Source organism: Penicillium lagena (genome assembly GCF_028827675.1).
Source record: "Penicillium lagena strain IBT 129212 chromosome Unknown utg000005l_segment0_segment0, whole genome shotgun sequence".
Taxonomy (NCBI): Eukaryota; Fungi; Ascomycota; class Eurotiomycetes; order Eurotiales; family Aspergillaceae; genus Penicillium; species Penicillium lagena.
Window position 1 is genome coordinate 3,086,364 of NW_026623226.1, and position 22,372 is coordinate 3,108,735.

Sequence of the window (22,372 nt, forward strand, 5' to 3'; positions counted from 1 at the left end):
TGTTCAGAGTGACAATAGCCGTGTCCCACCGATCACAGTATGAGTCTGCTATCGGGTTGGTTTACTATTTTTTTTTTTTGAACCATTACTATCACCATCCCCAACATGGCACCTCCGAGGCTACACCACCGAAAGTTGAATGCCACCTTCAAGGGCATCCAACGCGATGACGAGAATATTTCCATTCATCAATTTCGCGGTATCAAGTATGCTTCGATTCCGGGCCGATTTGAGAAGGCTCTTCGGGTCGACAATTTCGAGGGTCGTGTTATCGACGCTACAAAATATGGGTATGTACTCAGGTCGAATATCGTGTAACATAAATATAGTCAACGTCCTAAATTGTTTTTATGTAGACCACGCTGTCCCCAGGTTGATGTCGATGTGAAGCATTTACTTCGGATCCCGGAGGACTTTACCATTGCGCCTGAGCCAGAGGATGAGTTCGAATGTCTCAACTTGGAAATTACATGTCCGCCGGTGTCGTCTGGGTCTGACCCTCTGCCAGTTTTGATCTGGATCCATGGTTCGGTTGACGGCAATCTTGCGGAAATAATCAACTAATTTTGAATTACAGGTGGCTCGCAAGTGGTTACATTTTGCTCTGCTGCATCCAAGATCTGTGGTATGTAGGGAAGGTACATGTACTAGACTTAAACATTGCTAATTTGAATCAACTTATAGACCCCACCAAAATCGTTACCGATTCAATTAAGACGAGGAAGCCTATCATATTTGTCTCCATTAATTACCGGCTCAACATCTTCAGCTTCGGTGACGGACGGGAGAAAAACCTCGCCCTCAAAGACCAGCGTCTAGGCATTGACTGGGTGCGAGAGAATATTGGAGCCTTTGGCGGAGATCCTGTAAGTTTCTCGGAGGCTTCCTGCAGGCTCAAATACTAATGTCTGCAGCAAAACATCACATTGGCTGGAGAAAGCGCCGGAGCTGTTTATGCCCACGCCCATCTCATCACTGGTCCGCCAGTTAAGCGGGCTGTGCTGGCATCCGGAACTCTTTACCTCTCATCCCCCCTACCAGTAGAACGAGGAAACGGACTCATCAAGACCTTAGAGGCAAAGGTTCAGGAACTTGGCCAACCATCGCTGCGAGAGTCCGCTGTTTCTGTGCTTGTCCAAGCATTGAAAGAATGCAATGTGAATACTATGTGGATACAGGAAGACCCTGAGCTGGAGAATTGGGAGACTCGACCTGAGCAAGTTGAAGAGCTCATGATCGGTGATACTGAGTATGAGGTACGTTCTATTGCTGCCAGATTGCTGACGATGTTCTAACTTCTATCCAGTCCGTTATCTGGCGAAATGGCATCGAGGTGCTGGATGGAGAGAGTATTGCCGCAGTATTCGAAGATGGGCAATGGGGCACCAAGCTCCGCAAGATGTATCAAATTGTGCCTGATCGCCCGACAGCTAGCAAACTGGGTGCTCTGGATTTTGTCAACGACACGCGCTACGCTCTCCCCGTTGAAGTGATCGCTGAAAAGCTTCATGCTGTCGGCAAGCGAGTCTTCAAATACGTGATCGACCAGCCTAATCCCTTCCAGCCGTCCAGCCGCTCGCATCATGCGGTCGACCTTCTGTTCCTCTTCGATGGCGTTGATCTTTCCTTCAATCCTACTGCACAGGCTGTTGGTCAGGAGATGCGACAACGTTGGATCCAGTTTGTGAACGGGGGGAATCCCTGGTCTGTAGATAGTAGGTTTGCATTCGGGCCGCTGGGCGACTGCAGGGAAATCAGTGAGGATCAATTTGCAGATCGACGACGTGTCAATCATTGCAAAGTACTACAGGAGGCCGGGATAGATGTGTACTTGCCTATTTTGTTTGCGCTGACCGCTGGGCGCATCGGTTTGTTGAACTAGGTAGGGCATGCAATCCCAAATGTATACATTTTCACACCAGCACATTTCTGCAACCAATGTAAACAACAACCATACATAAGATTTTTGTTTTTTCTCATCCTCTCGGCAATTGGAAGCTCCCTCTACTCCCGTCCAACTCCACGCGCCGTCACGGTCCACCGTTACTCAGGACTGACTCATGTGGGGTCGCTGGAATCCATCGTTGCTATGTAACTAATCCGCCTGGCATCTCTCGTCGCCGTTCGCTATCCCCACCATTCATCGCGCACCATGTGATCCACTTATCGGGGAGGTCGGCAACACGAAGCTGTCTCGATATGCCGACTATACGAAGCAGCTAATGATGCTCAGCCTCTAACGCTATGCTGATAGTCTAGTGTCTGCACGGGCACTCGGGGTGTCCTGACCCCACCGTCTGCGCGGTCGTCCATCTTGTTTGACTATATAGAGGCCAAAGTGCCCGGGGGAAATGAAGCTCAGTGAAGCCAAGTAGAAGATTCCGATTGTGATAATCATGCCTTCAACAAGCTCTCTGTCGGATCCCAAGGAATATCAGAAGATATTCCATTGGGCCGAGACGCAGAAGGATGGGGCCATCCCTTCCTTTAACACAAGACGTAACGATCCATATGAGGTACGGGTTCCGGTGCATGTTTATTCATTGCAGAATACCCGCTGACCTTTGCAGTACCAATCTGGATTTGGCAATGCGTATGTGTACACAACCTGCATCTAGCGATTCAACTGGCTGATGTAGTGTCTCCGAGTTCAGCTTCTCGTCCGAAGCAATTCCCGGCACCATTCCACAAGGCCAGAACAGTCCACGCAATGTTCGTTTTGGGCTGTATGCCGAGCAAATCACCGCCACAGCCTTTGTTGCCCCTCGCCATGCCAACAAGAAGGCATGGCTATATCGAGCGCGGCCGGCGGTCGCTCACCAGGGCTTTGTATGAATTTCTCGAAAATTGCCTATCTATGAGAAAGCTAACATGAGGGTAGACGGAACTCCCAGATAACAAAGATACCGAGGCGAGCTTCCTACCCTTGAACCCTCGCATACACGTCTCCCCGACACAGCTAGCCTGGCACCCATTCGAGATCTCTACCAGCGAAAATGTTGATTTCATCTCCGGCTTGAAGACTATTGCTGGATCAGGCGACCCCACGCTGCGTGAGGGACTCGCTACTCATGTCTACGTTGCTAATACCAGCATGACGAAGAAAGCCTTCGTCAACTCGGACGGTGAGTTCCTGATCATTCCGCAGCAGGGTGCTCTAGATATCCAAACCGAGTTTGGTCCTCTCTTTGTTCAGCCGGGTGAGATTGTCATTATTCCGCGCGGTCTCCGCTTCCGTGTTGAACTCCCTGATGGACCCTCGCGTGGTTACATCCTTGAGGTCTGGGGCACGCACTTTGAGCTCCCCGAGCTGGGTCCCCTAGGTGCCAATGGACTTGCCAATGCGCGGGATTTTTTGAGTCCCACTGCTCGGTATGAGATTGTCCAGGAACCGTGGCAGATTATCTATAAGCTTGGGGGCAAGTTCTTCAAGAGCACGCAAAACCATAGTCCATTCGATGTTGTAGCCTGGCATGGCAATTATGTACGTTCCTCCTCTTTCATGATTCTGCATGCCCTCAACTGACCTCTTCAGGTCCCCTACAAATACGACTTGACCAAGTTCGTTAATGTCGGCTCCATATCGGTTGACCACATTGACCCATCCATCTTCTGCGTACTTACGGCCAAGTCGCGTGACTTGACCGCGCCGTTGGCGGATCTGCTTATTTTCTCCCCTAGGTGGGATGTTGCATCTCGTGTGTATTTGCCAAAAAAAATATGTCCGTCCATCTGCTAATGCTCCCAGACACCTACCGGCCCCCTTATTATCACCGCAACGTCGCCTCCGAACTGATGGGTCTTATCTACGGCGAGTACGGCGGCCGCTCCGATGCTTTCAAGCCTGGCAGCGTGTCCTTTGAATGCGGAAGTGAGTTTATGCCACAGTATATTCTAAGATTTATACTGATCGTCATAACCCCAGTGGTTCCTCATGGTGTCGCCTACGAGGAGTTCAAGGCTGCAAGCGACAACCAACCGCCAGTCATGCAGATCTCTGAAGCTTCTATTGCCTTCATGTTCGAGTCTAGCCGCCCGTTCACTATCACTGACTATGCGTGGAACAGTGATAAGAAGCATGAGCACGAGCCCAAGATGTGGGATAACCTGGTCGATAACTTTTCTTCCCACGCCAAGGAGATTGAGGAGATACTGGCCAAGGCGAAGAATGCCCTGTCCATTTCATGAGTTGATGGTGTGTTGCAGGAGCGGATTTTTGTATGTCGAGTCGAATAGTATGATATCACTAGGTATTTTTTTTGGTCCAGATGTGAATATTTCGGACTATTCCATTCTCACGATTCTATTTTGAAAAGAAAAGTATTTCGGTAGAGCTATCATGCAAACTATCACTCAGATCAGATTTGTGATGGAATTGGATGTATTCTGATCAACCTAGACATGACTTCAACGCCATGTCAACATGCCATCACCACCTGGACAAGAACAACATCACGGAATAAAGAAACTATATCCCAATGCCATCGCAGTATTATCAAGTTGAAAGACGATCAATCTTAATCGACACTCACTACCCAGGAAAATGAGCACCGCCGAACTAGAGTCTCCCCGCCTCTTCGAGGTAAAAGGCTACGTCGCTGTAGTCACCGGCGCAAGCAGCGGCATCGGGCTAATGGCCGCACAGGCGCTTGCCGCCAACGGGGCGCGCGTGTATGCCATCGGACGCAGGGAAGAAATACTGGAGACTGTTTCCAAGAAGTTTTCGAGCAACGGCCAGATCATCCCGTAAATACTCTCGCCCAAATGCATCAAAATGACATTTTGACTGACCAGAAACCTATCAGCCTGCCAGGAGACATCTCTCACACCGATGCAGTGGCCGACATCGCCAAGGAACTCACAGCCCGCGAAGACAATGGGATCAACATCCTGATCAACACATCGGGCGTCACCTGTGAGCCACACGCCAAAGCCGAGTCCAGGGCCATCGACTTCACAGACGCAGACGCAGTGGGCAAATGGATGGTCCGTGACGGTGCCGACGCATGGCGTACGGCCTACGCGGGCAACGTGGCCGCGCACCACTTCCTGACCGCTGCGCTGCTCCCGCTGCTCGATAAGGGACAGCAGGCCACGGTGCCGGGGCACACGAGCACGATCCTCAACGTGGCGAGTCTGGCGGGCGTGACGAAGACACATTCGCAAGGCCAGTTTGCGTACAGCTCGAGTAAGGCCGCGTTGTTGCATCTCACACGGGAGTGGGCGCATACGTTCATGCCCTTCGGTATTAGGGTTAATTGCATTGCGCCTGGGCTGTTTCCGTCGGAGCTGAATACGGAACGGAAGGCTGGGGAGGCGTACACGTCGAAGCTGGCTGGGGCTGGGGAGAAATTTCCTGCTGGTCAGTTTGTTTCTTTTCTTTGCTAGGAGAAGGAAGGAGTGCTGAATGATGATTTAATATTGTGGCAGGGCGCATTGGTCGCGGGTCAGATATCGGCGGAGTCGTGCTCTATCTCTGTTCTCGGGCTGGATCGTATATCAATGGGCAGATCATCAACCTGGATGAAGGTAAGTCTCAACTGGTTGTCTCTTGGGGATCTTCATGACAAAACATAGGACTGCTGCTTAAATCCCCGGGGACAATGTGATCTTCTTTTAAACGGTCGAGTTCGCAAACGGGTCTTTTTATTTTCATGATTGGTATCAACAGACGGCCAGGCATCGAACTCATACAGAATTAAGTTGGCAGCGAGAGCCTCGTTCGTATGCAGCGCCCCCTTTCCACTCCCACGAGCCCAGTAGCCTTCCGAAGTACAGAAGAAAAATAAATCTATCACGTCACAGGAAGTAATCCGGCGTGCGTCTCGAGACCATCGGTTCTCCCGCCCGGGGACAAGGGTCGAATTGTAGGCTAACAAACACGTCAGCGGTGCGCAGAAGGAGGCATGTTCAGGAGCAACTCACAATGTGTATTTCAAATGCTCGTCAATTTCCATAATCGCAGCTTGGTTACCGCAGCGGTAACAGTAGTTCGGCGCTGCGTCAGTTAGCGTGAATGCTCGAGATGAAAGACACAAAATCAAGAAACATACCCGAGAAAATGGTCACCACGTTCCGATCCTGCGACCAGTTATATCCCTCCATCACCAGCTGATGCGCCCGTGCCACCAGAGTCAAGCCGTTGTTGTGGTTGAACGCCTCCGAAATGTCCTGCCCAAAGGTGTACCCAGCACCTCGGGGCGAGATACCCCATCCACATCGATCATCCGGATCACTCCACAACAAGTCACACATGGGGCCCTCGTGAGGCACTTCTTGGATGCGGTCGAGGGACCGGATGTTGTCGAGAGTGTCGATGGACGGGCTCAGCCCACCATGCAGACAGAAAATCTGGTTTTCGATGAGAGCAGTGAGGGGGAGGTAGTCGAAGAGGTCGGTGAAGTATTTCCACACGTTGGCATTGCCGTATTTGCGCAAGCACTCGTCATAGAACCCGTACACCTGGGTGATCTGGCGGGACTCGTGGTTCCCACGGAGGATGGTGATACGCTGCGGGTAACGGATCTTCAGGCACACCAGCAGGGTCACTGTCTCGACGGAATAGTAGCCACGATCGACGTAGTCGCCTAGACTCGATCAGTTTCTAATTCCTTTCGCACACGAATCCGACCGACGCCGAGTTTTGTGTTGGTGTACTCACCCATGAAAAGGTAGTTTGTGTCTGGATTCGGGCCGCCAATGCGAAAGAGCTCCATTAGGTCGTGGAACTGGCCGTGTATGTCACCGCACACCGTCACCGGGCATTTCTGCAGGGGTTGTTAGATGTCGCCCCGATCGGACGGGTTCGCAAGCAGCAACATACCACTGGCTGGACGTTCGATTCATCCTGCAATACCTCTCGTGCCTAGAAAGACGCCAATCATCAATTCAACATGTCTTCGATCATCGGGCCTAGGAAACCCACCCGATCGCACAGTCGCCGCACATCGTCCTCTGCTAATTGCTTGCACGTCATCAAACTTTCAATCCACCCATCCAGAGTCGGTATGGATCCGGGGTCGCTTGTTGGGGACAGGTGGTGTGGTTCGGGCGACCGCGCGGTATCGATTTCCATGTTGTTGTCCATTGTGTCTTTGGCTGTCCACAAGCTGGGAAAGGGAGGGAGGGGCCAGCTGTGGGTGGAGGGGTGATCTCGTGAGGAACAACACCGGACGACACAAGCGAAATAAAGAGATGATGATGGGGACAAGAACTACACAGTTGCAACAGAAAAAGAAGGCCAAGTCCCCTGATCGAAGCAAGGGATGAAGGTGGGTGGGTGATGGGGGATGTTTTGGGGCAGGAAAGGGAGAAAGAGTCGGAGTTGCGGGAAGGTCGTTGAGGGCGAGTTTGCGCCACGCTTGAGCCACACCGCTTTGCTAAGTATGGCAACAAGACTACAGCGACAACAAGATTCTCATAATATCGTCAATTCGTACACTCATAAGAAAGGTATCTAACTAGCTAGCTCTTTTTCGGCTCATCCTCAGATTATGTCCCCTCCAAACCCACCGCCCATTCCTCCAAAGCCTCCGCCTGAGTTTCCACCTGGTCCACGTCCACCAAAAGGCCCTCGATTGCTTCCAAATGGTGGTTGTCCCGGTCCCGGGGGTCATATCTGGCTCCAGGTGGCGCGCGGGGATCATAACCACCTCTGCCACCCTGTCCCCCGAAGAGAGGATCGTCAAAGGTAGGGTGCATGCCGCCGCCCGATCCAAAGCCAGGGCCCATGGTGCCTCGGAAAGGATCATTAGGACCGAGTCCAGCAGGGTAGAGATCTCGTTCCCCGATATTGTATGGATTCCTGCCTCCCTCAAACCCAGGAATATATCCCCGTGGTGGGCGGTTGATCTCGTACTCATCCTCAAACCCAGGCGGGGCAAAGTCGCCAGGAGGATTGGGTCGACGAGGAGCGGCTGCCAGCGGGTCATCGAACGGGTATGGACGGGCAGGTTGGGGAAGAGAGTCATCACGCAGTGGGTCACGTCGCCGTCCCTGTTCTTGAGGCTGCTCTCGCTGCGCCTCTTGGCTTGTAGGGTCGTAGCCTTCCTTGTATAGTCCCGGCGCGAGTTTCTGGATCACATTGATCTTAAAGAGTCCGATCAGATCCCTCAAGCGAGCAGGTGATATAAACACGTCCCGCAGTGCACCTGTAATATTGTCTGTGGAGGAGAGAGGGAGCGCAGACTCGGAGATGTAATCTTTGGCGGGAATATCGAACGACGAAGTTCGGTCGTCGCCCAGAGCCAAAGCAAATATCACGGCGTTGTTGCCGAGTCGGCTCACTTTGAGGAGGTATTGCATCGAGGATTGTTCATGGGCATATCGAAAGGCAAAGGTGGTGTTGGCGTTCCATTCCGCGGGGAGGGTGGAAGGAGTAGTGGATGTTTCTGTCGCAAGTCAGCCATGGACAGGAACTATAATGAAGGGGCATACCTATGGTGTGGTCTTCTCCAAGGCCCACCAGTCTGAAGTTGGCTGCTGCCATGCAGGCATGGCCGATCAGAGCCACCGCTTCATATGGTGTTTTGAGGCTTGGCTGGCCCTCACCCTCGGGCTGAATAGCTATGGCTGCGAGGTTCAGGACGTTGTCCTGCTGGAGTGAATCTGCTGTCATTATTTCGTTTCTTTGTGGACGATCGTGTAAAATCACAGTATGCGTAGAAGAAAGGTAAGGTGATGGATGAAAGTACAGGATGACGATGATGCTTGTACTTGGGCACGATAAGGCAAGCTGGAACAATGATGATCCGCCCTGGAGTGGCCCGTGCGTTCCCGATCGTATAATGGACAAGAGCCTCACCAAGTGAAGTATAGAATTCATATTCTGGATTGCTAGTTTATCCGAGTAGTTATGTACAAATCTTTACAGCATCGCCTTGGGGAATTTCTTCATGGCCTGTCGCACTCCCAGGTCTGCCAGAATCTCCTCAGTCCCACCAAGGATGGCATCGAACTTGTATGTGCGGTGGAACATCTCGATGATCTTGCCCATGCCGGATTGCGTCAGACCACGCCCACCAAAGATATTAGTAGCGTGGTCGGCAATTTCCTGGGCAGCGCGAGTTGAGTGCGACTTGAGCAACCCAATTGGTCCACCGAGGTGCGTGGCCTGTTCCGCATAGGTCATGTTGCACATCTGGAAGGCAATGGACTCGAGCCAGGCCTGGTTGGACTCGCACAGGGAAATCATGCGGGCGAGTCTGATGTCGTTAATTATGGTCATATCAAGAAATTTGGAAAACTCACTTCTGGCGGATCGCGGGCTGCTCAACTAGCTTCTTACCAAATACGATGCGCTGGTTGCACCATTTCAGACACTCCTCTACGACAGTCATGGACATGCGCACTACACCGCCGACCATCATGAACCGCTCGTGGTTGAAGTTGCTCATAATGACAACAAACCCCTTATGCTCTTCTCCGAGCAGGTTCTGCACCGGCACCTTCACATTCTGAAACTCAACGAATGCCGTTGCCGCTGCGGTCGAGTACGAGGTCTTGATCTGCTTCGTCTCGACACCTTCCCCGCGCGGAATCAACAGCACGGAGAATCCTTTGTCAGTTCGGCAGCCAGTAACAAAGTAGTCGGCGAACATTCCGTTGGTGATCCATTTCCTGCAGGACGTTAGCCAGTGAAGGATCTCATGCTCACAACTCCAGCTTACTTGGTGCCATTAACGATGTAATGCTTCCCATCCGGGGTTTTCTCGGCTGTAGTCTTGAGTCCTGCAACATCACTACCCGCAAACGCCTCGGTGATGGCCAGACACATCTTCTTCTGGCCGGACAAGACCTCTCCGGTTACACGCTCCTTCAGAGCTGGGTCTCGTAACCACTGCTGCACGGCTGTCAAACTGATGGCCATACCGGCCATGTTTCCATCCTGGAAGCCTATCCCCAAAAGATCAGCAAGGTTCTTCCAATGCATTCTGATCACGAACTCACCTCGCGCATTGGCCCGGACTAGTTCCTGCGAAACCACCAAATCATGCAGATAATCAAACTCCTTTCCGTCAACGGCACCACCCAGCAACTTCCGGTTATGAAGATGCTTGCCAGGGCCCAATCGCATAGCCAGAACATTCGTCTCCGCCATACGGTCGATCAGTTCCTGGCTGATATAGGTTCCATCTTGCTCCTTCTGCTGTGCCTCGGGCGTAACGTACTGATCCGTGAACTCACGCACGGCTTTCTGCAGACGTCGATGGCTCTCTTTGTAGTAAGGACTCTTGAAATGGGGCCGCAACCACAACGGCTCCGCGTAGGGGACGGGGCTGAGCGCGCCAATTTTGGGTTCGATGACCTCGGGCTTCTCGCCCTCGATCGTACCGATGCAGAGATCTTCGCGGTACTTTTCGAGGACTTCTTGGCGGTGTAGGTTGTAAAACTCGGTCGTGGCATCCTGGCCAGCGACCTGGGCTAGCACGACGCTGCCGCCGGGATGCGCATCCACGAAGTCCGTCAGGTCGTACACTCGGTGGTCGATGATGCACCAGAGCGATTCCTCGGTGTTGTGTTTGGCAACCTCGGCGCGGGTGAGCGTGGGTGATGGCATGGCTGCGATGTTCCAGGGTTGTGAGAGTGATCAGGGGAAGTTAGAGGTGCAGGAGTGCGGTATATACTGCAGTCTTCCCCAGCTTCTTCCGGGCCAATCAGGGCGATGATGATTCCAGCCGAGGCCCTCGGCGCGCTGACATAATCACATCACGGGCCACTGGCCTTAGAATGCTGCTGGTCACGAAGAGCTACATGGTCATCTTTCAAGCGGAATTGTCATGGTTCATAATATGTACAGACAGGCCCAAGATAGAAGAAAATTTACGATCGACCCGACCCATTGGTCGACATCTCCCTCATCGCCTCCTCAACTAACCACATACAAACAGGCTGTGCATCACTACCGACGCGCCAACTGCTCAGTACAACGCCCTGTTTATTGAGAATGTCGCTGGCCCGCTCCCAGCGGCGCTTCCACAGTTCTTCCCGTTTATTCGGGAGTGGTGCAGCTGGTACGCCTGCTTCACTGGCAGCACTGCTGTGGCTGGGAGGTGTAGTTCGGCCAAGGGATTGGTTGGACGCAGAGGAACGGAGCCCATTCGAAGAGGATGAGTTTAGATTCAGGCGCTCCGTCGCGTAATTCAGGGCGGCTTGGGCGGCTGCGGTTGGATAAGATGGCTTTGTGGCTGGTGGACGAGGAGTGGGTGTCGCGCTAGAACTGGAGCTGGCAGTGGAAGAAGCTGCGTTTGTGCGACGAGGAGGAGGCACTGGTGGAGGTCCCTTGGAGCCAGGGGTCTGTGATGGCGGATTCGGGGAGCTCGAAAGTGCATCGTTCTGTGATGGGGTAAGGTCACCTGGGACCGGTTCGGTGCGGGTTCGAGTGACCGATGGCTGAGAGTCGATCTCAATTAGGGAATCGGTCATGGCTGGAGAGGACCGCCGAGGTGGCAGTGGAGGAACAGGTTTACGCCGAACCGGATCTCGATAAGGTAAAGGCGGCTTGGTAGTGGTTTCGGTTGCATCTATCACTGTAGAAACTGAACGCAAAGCAGATGGTTTTGAGGGCTTCGCAGGAGGTACCCGTGCATTACCACTGGTAGTCACGTCATGGGTAGACGGTTTCTGCTCAGTCTCGTCACTAAGATCGATCAGATCACCCGTGTCAAAACTCTTGACATCATCTTCTTTTGCTGCAGCCAGCGTCCGGCGAGGCGGCAGGGCTGGAGGAGGCGCGGGAGACCTGGACCGATCCACCAATTGCGGAGTGCTGCGGCTGCGGAGGGCTTCTGGGTCCAGATGGCTGGCTGATCCCTCAAAGAACTGTTTATTGTCAGGCGTGGTTACGTCGCGGATGAAGATGCCCAGAATCCGGCCTTTGTTCGCCAACGCGATATCAGTGTAGACCTCGAGGTCAGCCTCGCCGCTGTCTCCTACAAGAATAAACTTGCGCTCTGGAAAGTCCCGCAGAACCTGTTCCAAGGATCCCCGTTTCCTCTCGGCGGTGGGTTCAAAAATCCCCTGCAACATCCCCGAATATTGCTTGAGGTGGAACGACCCCGGCGGCAAGCCGACCATCTTGAAGTATCTCTCCAGCAGAGGATACAGTTGCCATGGAGCATTGGAAACATAGTGAATTTTCACGCCCTGCTTAGCCAGTTTCGTATACCACTCGCTGACTCCGTCGACCGTCAGCTCCGCCAGCTCGCGCACAAATGTATTCCGGAACATCTCTTTTGCCCCGTTGGCAATGGCAGAATGCTTCACTGTGTCGTCAATATCACTGATCAGACTGATGCCAACCGGGTCTATGATCTCAATTGGTTTGGCTGCAGACAGGTCCTCCGAAGCCAATACGCGGACATGCGTTGGGACAAAGGGCAATGGTGCCCGGAGTGTGAAATGGCCCGACTCGTCTGTCATTAGATTTCGGGATTTGCTTTGCTCATCATTGAAGAAAAACACCGTCACCGGCATCAACGCCATGGGGTTGGTCAAAAATGGACGAAGTCTCTCCATAAGATGCGCATTGGCAACAGACAATTCATCTTTGCTCATTGGCTGGCTGGGCGCCGTTGTGTTTCGGGGTCGATCACCGCCTGAGTTGATCTTCCAAGCTGGGTCTGCGTCCTTCTCTGCTGTGTCGACCAAAGACTGCATCTGTTTGTCTGCCAATTCATCCTCTCCCTGGCCCGGCGGCCTATTAGCCTCCTCATTCCCGGTACCCGTCGGCGCTGGGATCCCGCTTAACTTCCTAGCCAAAGTAATCATCAAGCGATGCTTCCGGTTCATGGGCCCACGATTAGGTGCGTATATCCAGCCACGCACATCCACGTCCACAACCGTATTCTCCATCTCGCCTTCGTCATAACCGGAGTTGAAGAAATCATTGCTGTCAGATGTACCGCGATACTCATCGAGAGTATCTGACCACGAATTACGCCGCACACGCTCTTCTATTTTCTTTTCAGGCAAGCGTCTCGCATAACTCGGGAAGAGCACCATCTCCTCATCCCCAGACCGCGCGATCTCAACATCCGGAAAAGCGCCGGGGGTATTATAGTAGTCTTCACCGGGGCCATTCCGTTGCCCAGACCATTGTGACGTATACGCCTGGCGCAACTCATTCGCTGCTTTCAAATATCCGTAGACCTTCTTGCGGCGACCACCAGGCGCAGCCGCACCATCTCCAGACCCCCATGTCGACGTTGATGGTAAATCAGACATTACTGGGGCTGCATCATTCAGCCCGTTCGGGGCCGCTCCCGCTATTCGCACGCGTTGTGCAGGCAAACTGACCCCCGCCCCAGCACCGGCTCTCCACCCGCGCACCCGTCGTCGCGGTCCGAGCAGGTATGTCACAAAGCCACTGCTAAGCCTGCGATTGCTAGCAGCGGCGAGCCGAGCCTGTCGCTGGACGATCGCTCGATATAGCCGCGACTGGGTCCGATGACGCAGCGCGGGGAGGACCTCGTGGCGGAAAGCCCAGAGACGCAGCTGGGCACGCCGGGTCGCGTGTGGGCCGATGAGAACTCGGAGCAGGGTCGAGAGGCTGCTGGGTCTGGGTCCGCGTTGGAGGGGGGTTTGGTGGGCTGTCTGAAGAGAAATGGACTCGACCGGAGGATTGACCAGCGGCTTCGAAAGGGCGGTTTGGGAGCCAGGGTCGACAGATAGAGAGAGAGATAGAGAAAGAGAGAGAAATAGAGAGAGTAGTTCCGAGCGAGGGAGAGTCCTCAGTAATGTGGCGAGTGGGTGGATGTGGAAGGGAAGCTGACAACAACAGTTACGTAGTGGAGAAGAGGAAATGTTTCCTGTTCCTGTGGGGGAAATCGATCGACAAGGATAAGGCTGACAGTCTACTGTTGGTTCACGCGAGGGTTTTGGTCAAACTGGTTATTTGATGTTTAGATGTTTACCTGCTAATGGAATCTCATTTTGGTTAGGATGTTGTTTCAACAATGTCCAGTGTCGAGGTATAGTTCTCGGCTGTATAGCCACACCAGAGCCAGGCCACCACACCTTATCGTGTGACTGCCAGTCACTAGTACAGGAATCCACCATTGAAGAGATGTAGCTCTATTAGATTTATCTTGAGTATAGTATATATAATACAAAGGGATATGTACAGTTCTCCCACTGACTATGCACTGTCTTCAGTGTAATTCACCTTCTTCGCTCGACTACTTCGCCGAGACCTAGATACCGGGACCCCGTCGTCCAGCTCTGCAGATACCTCCTCGGACTCTGGAGTTGACTCCACAGTCTCGGCAGCCTTGCGCTTCTTGCGCGCGGGCTTCATCGATGCCGGTGTACGTTGAGCTCTCGTAGCCGACTTCTTGATCGGGGTTTCTGTTTCACCTTTCTCAGCGTCCGGATCCGCCTTCACTTTCTTGGACGCGCTGTTCTTTGCCGGGGTTCGAGCCGTCTTGGCTCGAATGGTCCTCTTCACTGGACGAAGCCACTCTTCCATGCCTCGCGGCCAATACACCCTCCGCTCAGGGCCGCCCATGCCGACATCTTCGTCGGAAATGGTTGGAGGCGGTGGAACGGAGCCCTCCAGATCGACAAAGCCGCCGTTCTTCTTGGACTTTCTTGGTGGCTTGAATTCTTTGTTCTCGTCAGTGCGTGTATTCGGGATCATGTCATTGAAGAGCTCGTATCCCGGAAGCTTGAAGGTCCTCATTAACTCGAAGACGGCCTGCTCTTTGTCCTTTGCTTCAATCATCAGGTCCATGGTGGGATTGCACGGAGGTAAGGTAGCCACGCGGTCGCTGTGCTTGCGGCGCTGGCGGTTCGTGATGGCGGATGGGGTGGGTTCGGAGTAATGCATTTTCTGTGTGATATTTTTGCGCGACCAGGTCGCGGCAATGCGGTCATAGAGACCGATGATGTCTTGAGTGCCCTCGCGCAGCTCATTCGCATCAAATATGATGTTGTGATGATGGTAGTCGAGGACGAGAGGAATATTCAGTTCCTCGCAGATGGGTAAGAGGTCGTGAACAGACCAGCTGACGTCGTCGTTTTCCAAGACCAGCCGGTTCTTGACGTCCTGTGACAGAACCGCGTAGTTCTCTCTGAATCGATCCAGAGTCGCTGCTTTATCGCCAAATACTCCACCCATGTGAAGAATCATGACCGCATCGCGATCTTGCTGTGGCGGCAGCTTGAGAAGTTGTAGCATCTCCGAGTGATACTCGAGATCCCGATACGAGCTCTCGACCACCTCTCTCTTGGGAGACCCCAGCTGGGTAAATTGGCCTGGATGAACCGACACTCGATGACCGAGTTCTGCAACAACCAGGCCGGCCTGTTCCAACACTTCGGAGGCAAACGGGGCCAACTTGTAGCCGTATTCTTTATGACTAGCGAACGGAAACATTTCGCTGCTCAATCGCATGAACTTAATACCGTACTTGTCATTCCAGCGCAGAATTTTGACAAGGTCGCGCGCATTCGCCAGCCCTAGCGCTTCGACGAAGGCCTGTCCGCGTGCGACATCGGGTGTTTGGTCACGGTCTGGACGGTTTTTGGTCGGGTGTGCAGGCTGATCAGGGTCCACGAGCGGATGTCTATTCTCCAATATGGATGCGATTCGACATGTTCTCGAACAAAAAACCGGAGGAGTCGAGTAGCGAAGGTAGGTATTCAAACAGGCCTGTAGCATGTCAGCATCTTTGCCAACAGTCCTAGCGTGTCGCAACTCACATATCCTAATCTACCTTTCCACGGCAGAGGGAGATAGTTACTATGCACCGGCGGTGGCCTCCCCAGCGCCTCCTTGAGCTCCTCCGGGTCGACGGGAACGTCCTCATCCGACTCCGGGTCCAAAGAAGCCGCCGCCCGGCCAGCAGGCGTTGTCGCGTCTCCATTCAGGATGTCAACCGGCTTCACGTCTGGTTCCGGTTCAGTGGCCACGGTCATGTCTATCGCGTTCAATGTAGGTTGGGCTAGGTGGGAGAAGCATGCGCGACGAGATCTTGCACAGAGAGCCGAGAAATGTGCCGCGAGACAGTGTCCGAATAAATGCGAAAACTGTACCGGGTGAACCGCATGGCGACGAGGAAAAACCAGGGCAGGCGATCTGGTGTTTGCCACGGCAATCGATCGATCGGAGATTCTTAGTGACGAATGGGCGTGGCGACCCCACGGGCCAGAACCCGGACCAGAGACGCCAGCATGCTGGACAGACAGAGCACGAAGCAATCTCTGGGGGTAGGTATAAGGCCGACACATACAGCGGGGCAGAGAATTAGTCGTGGCGTATCGGGCGCATTGGGAGGCAGATGGTGAGAGAAGGTGACGTTCACGAGTGGAGTGGAAACGCGCTTACACTGGACGCGTTAAGCACCGTGCCCTAGCGACACCTGACATTGGGAACTAGTAACTACACGAATATAGTCAAAACTCGATCCAGATGGTTTCCTACTCACTCATCCCGGCTCTATCGACCATGACCATGAGGATTGAAGCTCTACATATTATTCGTATGTGTCGGACTAGGCATGCAGGGGGGAACACGGAGAATATATGCGAACATCAAGGGATTCGATCGCTACCACTCGCGTTTTTTAATTCTTATAGATTGACATCACCGAATTCTTCGGTCGGTGTGGGCCGTGAAGAAACTTACTGGGGAATGAAGGCTGAGTTTAAAACAGAGGGCTTGGAAATGCGGGTCTGTTCGATGAGGGAAGGACAAAGGACTAGGACTGAAGGCCCAAGATATTGCAGCCGACAACCAAAGCCTTTGAAGAACAACCACGGTCAGATATGCCACCAGCATGACTAAGGCATCTCCACGAACGAGCCATCTGGTGGCCAGCATTCTTCACGTTGCGATGCCTGTTGCTCGCCTACCGTCGCTGGCTGGTGGCATTTGCCATTCATTCCCGTGGCAGCGAAGAATGCGCTTGAAAACCAGGTATTTATACTGTCACTGGCCGACAGGTTCGATGGCCACTTGCTTCTTATCTTGTTACCTGATCTTGGCCTGCAGACAGTCTTTTCGTGGATCTTGGGTAAGTGCACAGTCGTGGTTTCTTCTTTAGGGCTGAGCAACTAATCATCAACAGAAAGCCTCAATTGCCCTCTCAATCAAACATGAAGGGCTTTCTGCTGTCTGGCCTGTTGGCCACTGTGGCTTCGGCGCACATGCAAATGAGCAAGCCGTACCCAATCCGCAGTCCCTTGAACAAGAATGCCACGGGCAAGATAGACTATTCCTACACCAACTCGCTGTCGCCATCAGGCCAGGACTACCCGTGCAAGGGCTATCAGAATGACCCCTTTGTCTCGCAGGCGAGCTACACCCCGGGCCAATCGTATGAGATGGAGCTCGCGGGCGAAGCCACACACGGGGGCGGCTCGTGCCAGCTAGCTTTGACCTACGACCGAGGCAAGACCTTCAAGGTTATCGAGTCCATGCTCGGCGAATGCCCAATCCCTAAGAAGTACAAGTTCACCGTGCCCTCTGACGCACCCTCTGGGGAAGCTCTCCTGGCGTGGACCTGGTTTAACAAGATCGGCAACCGGGAGATGTACATGAACTGTGCCATGGTCACCATTGGCGGCGGCTCGAGTCGTATGATGGGCAAGTCGAATGATATGGAGAGGCGGGAGGAGATTGACATGCCCAACATGACCCCTGAGGAGACGAAGGAGGCTGAGAGTGATGACGACCAGTCCAGCACTACGCAGGGCTCATCCGCTGATGAAAACTCCCCCAAGACTACCGACAAGAGTACTACTACTAGTAGCACTACGTCCAAGGACAAGTCCACTGAGACGCCCTCAAAGAAGCCGACAGACAAGCCCACTGAGTCGCCCTCCAAGAAGCCGACAGACAAGCCCACTGAGACGCCCTCCAAGAAGCCGACAGATAAGCCCACTGAGTCGCCTTCCAAGAAGCCGACAGACAAGCCCACTGAGACGCCCTCCAAGAAGTCGACAGACAAGCCCACTGAGACGCCCTCCAAGAAGTCGACAGACAAGCCCACTGAGACACCCTCCAACAAGCCGACAGACAAGCCCACTGAAACATCCTCCAAGAAGGCAACAGACAAGCCCAAGTCCACTGAGAAGCCCAAGCCTACTGGAAAGCCCACGGACGACGACAATGCTGCCAACAACAAGCAATCCACTGCCTTCCAGAACCTGCCCGAGCTCTTCGTCGCCAACGTCAACCAGACGGGCCAGTGTGTGACCATCGAAGGCCAGACCGTGGATTTCCCTAAGCCCGGCGACAACGTGATGGGTAAGTCTGATGGCAAGGGCTACAAGTGCTCTGGCAACGCGCCCTTCCTGGGAGCTGATGCGCCGAAGTCGTCTGGTGATGACTCTGGAAATGGCAAGGACGGTTCCTCCAAGGACAAGGGCGATGGTTCAAAGGGCAAGGGAGACTCCAAGGACGACTCCAAAGATAAGGATAGCTCCTCCAAGGACGATTCTTCCAAGAACAAGGGCGATGGTTCAAAGGGCAAGGACGCCTCGAAAGACAAGGGTAGTTCCTCCAAGGATGATGCTTCAAAGGGCAAAGGAGATTCCAAGGACGACTCGAATGACGATTCCAAGGACGATTCCAAGGACGATTCCAAGGACGATTCCAAAGACGATTCCAAAGACGATTCCAAGGATGACGCCCGTGTTGCCTCCAATCCAACCATGACCAAGGTCGCGAAGGTCGCTCAGATTCAGAGCACTGCCCAACCCGCCCCGCGCTTATGGGGCACCGAGGCCACGACCAACAACGAATTCCACAACTACGTCGGCAACTGGTACTGCTATGACGGCGAGTTCATCTGCTCTCCCGATGGCTTGACCTGGGCTCAGTGCGTCCATGGCTACCCCATCTTCATGGGCCCCGTTGCTCGTGGTACCCTCTGCCGCTTGGGCCGGATGGTTTCCGCCGGCGATTGGTCCTGAGTTTCTCTTTCTTTTCTGTTCTGTTCTTTCTCTTTTTTTCCCCGTCAATGTGTTTGCAGAGTATTCTTTCAGGGGGAAAAGCTTATAGGTATATTGATTGGGCTCTGCTTCCCGACTGGGTCGGTTAAGCATCCCCTACAAGGAGGATTCTTTTTCCATAGTTTGCTACTGGCGCAGGACCCGGCGCCGGATGTTTGTCTCTCTGTTTGATTGATTAGCTAGCGATGACCAAAGTGATGTTCATGTCTCATGTTTCGTTTCTTTTTCCCTGTCTTCTCCTGAATGGCGTCAAAGTCTGGTTCGAGTGGCGGTGCTTGATTGTTTGATGCATGCGGAAATCGTTTCGTTGTACCCATAGCTTAGCAATGCCAGGAACAAAACTTTACCACGCGGAGATGGAAACAGTTTAGTACTTGCTGTTCAATATCATGTATTTCAGCAGTGCATTCATCGATTATTATTATAAACTAAACTGAGGTCCCACCCAGCCATCTCATACAGGGCTTTCCTAATATACACGTCCTTCAATCTAGATCAAATGTAGAAACGCATGGTATCTCAGTTTCAAGCAACGAAATTCATATCATCATCGACGGGCACAGTCCCCACACAGCAACTCCAAGGCTACTCATTGCAGCACGCACGTCGAAGCTGCTCCCCTGCCTTTGCCAAATCTTTAATAGTTGCCCGTGTAGGCCGAGTTGCCGTAGCTATTGGTATTCTTGTTGCGGCCAAACGAGCCAAAGAAAGATTTCTCCTTCGTGCCAGTGGCACCGTTCTCCACTTCATTGGGCGTCGGGTGGCCAGGCAGAGCGTCAGGTGCAGGTCCGTCAAGGTTCTTCTTGTTCTTGCGACCGAAGAAGCCCCGTCGCGAGCCGGAGGTGTACCCGTTAGCGGGCGAGGGGCCGAAGCGCTTCTCGCGCTTGTGGTGGCGGGCCAGCAGGGTCTGGAAGAGGATGGAGATCAAGAAGAGGAAGCTATATCCGAAGGATTGATTAGCCCATGAGTCCGGATGTACGGTTCGCGGGTGATATACTCACATTCCAATCACGGACACCGCAAACGCCACTTTCTCCAGCTTGCACGCCATGCCGTATGTGAGCGCGGTGGGGGATTTCGCGCCAGCATCGCCCGTGCCCACGGGGGTGGTGATCTTGCCGCTGCAGCTCTGGGTGCCGCGGCGAGTCAACACGGCGATGGCGATCATCGCACCAGTGAAACAGACGTCCAGTACGACGCCCAAAAAGGCAAAGAAGGACACGCCGCCCAAGCAGCAGACAAAGAGCACGCCCAGCAGGCCGTACAGCGTGGCGGCACCGGACAGGCCCTCCACGGCCTTCATCCATGTTGGAATGGTCTGATCATTCTTGGCGAGGGTGGCCAGGTAGTAGGAAAAGATGCCGAGGATGACGGCGCCGTCGAGGAACTGCAGGACGCGAATCGCCAGGCCGCAGATGCGAAGAAGCAGCCCACCGACTCCCATGATGAGCTGTTGTTGGACTTGTTGTTGGAAGAATCAAGGGGGAAAAAGTTAGGTTGAATGGCCTGAAAGTTCCTCAGGGCAGAAGTTCTTATAAAACAGGGAAGACTCAGGCAACCGAATTTGGGGGCGAATGATTCTTCTCTTCTACGCCGGGACCACAAATAACGGGGAACCTCCGACGCAATTCCGTAGATCAGTGGGCGGCCTTGGCGGATCCGCCCACGCTCAGTGGCCGGCTGGGCCTGCGCCACAGGGACGCTGATGTCAAGCGGGAACCCGTGGGACGAGAAGGGCAGTGATTTGCTTGCCACGCCAAATCCCGTGGACCGGGATGAGGAACAGCCACATTATTATGTCAGACATCACATGCTACGGGAAGAGCTATGCCATCATAACTATTTTTATTTTATGCTGCGGGAGAGAGTTCGATCGTGCCGCATGGACCGTGGCTCGATGACGTACCGTAGCGCGATGCCCTTCACCAGGAGCCCGGTGGTTCACGAAGCCTCATGGCGCTGCTGCTCGACAAAGGCCCGCAGAATCGAGTCCAGCCCGTCGTTGCGGCGAGCAAGCAGCATCACATCGGGGACGGTGACAGTAGACCGTCCGGCATGCCTGATCGAATTATGTCAGTCAGCCCATAGAGAAAACACAAACCAGGCGCAAAGAAGAGAAGGGGATGCCTACTTGGCGAAGGACTCGAGATCCTGGCTGACCGTCTCTGGGAGTCAATCACGGTCAGAGGTGGGAAACACGGCATGAGGATCGACCCACGCGAACAGACCAGAGCAGACACAATCACATACCGATCTGGGCCCAGACCATTTCGGTCAGGGCACCGATGAACTGGGGGGTGGCATTCGCGCCCAGCTTGATGGTTTCCTCATCCACGATCTTGCCGATGGACAGCCAGAGGGCGGATTTGAGGCGCTGGCACTGCATTAGCTGGATGCACCGATGACCAAGAACACATGGACCAACCTCCTCGAGCTGAGCCTTCTCGTCCGGCTCCATGCTGAGGACAGGCAGTGAGGGCTTTCCACACTGTTGTGGAAGAGATGCGAGGCGCGTCTTGCCATACACCGCGTCGCCGGAAAAACAGATGGTCCGGGTCCTCAGGAAGGACCGGATCTGGTGGACAAAGAACAACGTTTCGCTTGCTCTCCAATTGTTTCGCCCTCTTGATTCCTTTTGCTCTTCTCCCACACTGACCCCGGTTCGGCGTTTCTCAGAGCTCCCTTGCTCTCTCCCCCAATCTCCCTCCTTCTGCCACGACCCGCCATTTGTCCCCCACCATTCACCTCCCAAAAAAAAAAAGTTTCCTAAAAAACCACCCACACAACATGGCCACCCCCGAATCAACCCAGGGCTTCGGCGATATCGCCGCAGACGCCCTCAACGACTTCACTACCCAAATCTTCGGTGGCCTAGACACAGTTGTCCGACGCTTCGGCCGCAACTTCTACAGCACCTTCGTCAACGTGAGCGTCTACCGCTGGACGCGGATCGCGCTGATCGTGATCGGATACCTCCTTCTCCGGCCGTACATCGAGAAGCTGTTCAAATGGAGCCACGATCGCTCCCATCGGAAGGAGAAGGAGAAGAAGGAGAAGGAGAAGGAGAGGGCTGGTGGCAAGAAGGCGAAGATGTCGGCCAATGCGCTGAGGGGTGGACGAGGAGGTGCTGAGAGTGGGAAGGTGCTGGGGGAGGTGGACAATACCGAGGATGAACTCGGAAGTGAGGATGAGGAGGGCGAGGATACGGCAAATGCGTCTGGTGTGCCCGAGTGGAATAAGATGGCACGCAAGCGGCAGAAGAAGTATCTCAAGAATATTGAGAAGCAGGCGTATGCGAGTGCGGAGAGCCTGACGGATGATCAGGTGCTGGAGCTGTTGGATTGGAGTGAGGAGGAAGGGGAGGATGCGAAGAAGACGTCATGAGGGAGGGAGGGGGCTATGGAGGGAAGGCTTT

At 53.7% G+C, this 22,372-nt stretch overlaps 13 protein-coding genes across 13 annotated transcripts; 6 read left to right on the forward strand and 7 right to left on the reverse strand.

Annotated features, from left to right (window-relative positions):
• Positions 1–105: 105 nt before the first annotated feature.
• N7510_007998 (uncharacterized protein) lies at positions 106–1,882 on the forward strand (the record flags this gene model as incomplete). Its single annotated transcript, XM_056979923.1, has 6 exons — positions 106–290; positions 357–526; positions 578–625; positions 685–866; positions 915–1,256; positions 1,307–1,882. The coding sequence occupies 6 exons, from the start codon at positions 106–108 to the stop codon at positions 1,880–1,882; spliced, it is 1,503 nt and encodes a 500-aa protein (XP_056832966.1).
• Positions 1,883–2,396: 514 nt separating this feature from the next.
• On the forward strand, positions 2,397–4,188 carry N7510_007999 (putative homogentisate 1,2-dioxygenase; the record flags this gene model as incomplete). Its single annotated transcript, XM_056979924.1, has 7 exons — positions 2,397–2,516; positions 2,571–2,599; positions 2,640–2,829; positions 2,882–3,484; positions 3,536–3,698; positions 3,749–3,871; positions 3,926–4,188. The coding sequence occupies 7 exons, from the start codon at positions 2,397–2,399 to the stop codon at positions 4,186–4,188; spliced, it is 1,491 nt and encodes a 496-aa protein (XP_056832967.1).
• Positions 4,189–4,543: 355 nt separating this feature from the next.
• Positions 4,544–5,567, forward strand: N7510_008000 (SDR family NAD(P)-dependent oxidoreductase; the record flags this gene model as incomplete). Its single annotated transcript, XM_056979925.1, has 3 exons — positions 4,544–4,746; positions 4,806–5,362; positions 5,431–5,567. 3 exons carry the CDS (start codon positions 4,544–4,546, stop codon positions 5,565–5,567), a joined length of 897 nt encoding a protein of 298 aa, XP_056832968.1.
• Positions 5,568–5,799: 232 nt separating this feature from the next.
• N7510_008001 (serine/threonine-protein phosphatase) lies at positions 5,800–7,087 on the reverse strand (the record flags this gene model as incomplete). Its single annotated transcript, XM_056979926.1, has 6 exons — positions 5,800–5,872; positions 5,926–5,998; positions 6,054–6,587; positions 6,662–6,767; positions 6,824–6,865; positions 6,926–7,087. The coding sequence occupies 6 exons, from the start codon at positions 7,085–7,087 to the stop codon at positions 5,800–5,802; spliced, it is 990 nt and encodes a 329-aa protein (XP_056832969.1).
• Positions 7,088–7,491: 404 nt separating this feature from the next.
• On the reverse strand, positions 7,492–8,824 carry N7510_008002 (proteasome inhibitor PI31 family protein; the record flags this gene model as incomplete). The annotated part of the gene is made up of 2 exons (XM_056979927.1): positions 7,492–8,390; positions 8,437–8,824. 2 exons carry the CDS (start codon positions 8,822–8,824, stop codon positions 7,492–7,494), a joined length of 1,287 nt encoding a protein of 428 aa, XP_056832970.1.
• A 42-nt stretch (positions 8,825–8,866) lies between these two features.
• On the reverse strand, positions 8,867–10,558 carry N7510_008003 (acyl-CoA dehydrogenase family protein; the record flags this gene model as incomplete). The annotated part of the gene is made up of 4 exons (XM_056979928.1): positions 8,867–9,203; positions 9,250–9,618; positions 9,669–9,894; positions 9,949–10,558. 4 exons carry the CDS (start codon positions 10,556–10,558, stop codon positions 8,867–8,869), a joined length of 1,542 nt encoding a protein of 513 aa, XP_056832971.1.
• A 263-nt stretch (positions 10,559–10,821) lies between these two features.
• On the reverse strand, positions 10,822–13,224 carry N7510_008004 (phosphatidate phosphatase App1 family protein; the record flags this gene model as incomplete). Its single annotated transcript, XM_056979929.1, has 1 exon — positions 10,822–13,224. The coding sequence occupies one exon, from the start codon at positions 13,222–13,224 to the stop codon at positions 10,822–10,824; it is 2,403 nt and encodes an 800-aa protein (XP_056832972.1).
• A 222-nt stretch (positions 13,225–13,446) lies between these two features.
• Positions 13,447–13,671, forward strand: N7510_008005 (uncharacterized protein; the record flags this gene model as incomplete). Its single annotated transcript, XM_056979930.1, has 1 exon — positions 13,447–13,671. The coding sequence occupies one exon, from the start codon at positions 13,447–13,449 to the stop codon at positions 13,669–13,671; it is 225 nt and encodes a 74-aa protein (XP_056832973.1).
• A 466-nt stretch (positions 13,672–14,137) lies between these two features.
• On the reverse strand, positions 14,138–16,230 carry N7510_008006 (UV-endonuclease UVE-1; the record flags this gene model as incomplete). The annotated part of the gene is made up of 2 exons (XM_056979931.1): positions 14,138–15,652; positions 15,703–16,230. The coding sequence occupies 2 exons, from the start codon at positions 16,228–16,230 to the stop codon at positions 14,138–14,140; spliced, it is 2,043 nt and encodes a 680-aa protein (XP_056832974.1).
• An 867-nt stretch (positions 16,231–17,097) lies between these two features.
• N7510_008007 (putative extracellular protein) lies at positions 17,098–18,918 on the forward strand (the record flags this gene model as incomplete). Its single annotated transcript, XM_056979932.1, has 1 exon — positions 17,098–18,918. One exon carries the CDS (start codon positions 17,098–17,100, stop codon positions 18,916–18,918), a length of 1,821 nt encoding a protein of 606 aa, XP_056832975.1.
• Positions 18,919–19,594: 676 nt separating this feature from the next.
• N7510_008008 (uncharacterized protein) lies at positions 19,595–20,401 on the reverse strand (the record flags this gene model as incomplete). Its single annotated transcript, XM_056979933.1, has 2 exons — positions 19,595–19,895; positions 19,959–20,401. 2 exons carry the CDS (start codon positions 20,399–20,401, stop codon positions 19,595–19,597), a joined length of 744 nt encoding a protein of 247 aa, XP_056832976.1.
• Positions 20,402–20,898: 497 nt separating this feature from the next.
• Positions 20,899–21,415, reverse strand: N7510_008009 (CENP-S family protein; the record flags this gene model as incomplete). The annotated part of the gene is made up of 3 exons (XM_056979934.1): positions 20,899–21,016; positions 21,089–21,122; positions 21,208–21,415. The coding sequence occupies 3 exons, from the start codon at positions 21,413–21,415 to the stop codon at positions 20,899–20,901; spliced, it is 360 nt and encodes a 119-aa protein (XP_056832977.1).
• Positions 21,416–21,744: 329 nt separating this feature from the next.
• N7510_008010 (uncharacterized protein) lies at positions 21,745–22,341 on the forward strand (the record flags this gene model as incomplete). Its single annotated transcript, XM_056979935.1, has 1 exon — positions 21,745–22,341. One exon carries the CDS (start codon positions 21,745–21,747, stop codon positions 22,339–22,341), a length of 597 nt encoding a protein of 198 aa, XP_056832978.1.
• Positions 22,342–22,372: the final 31 nt, after the last annotated feature.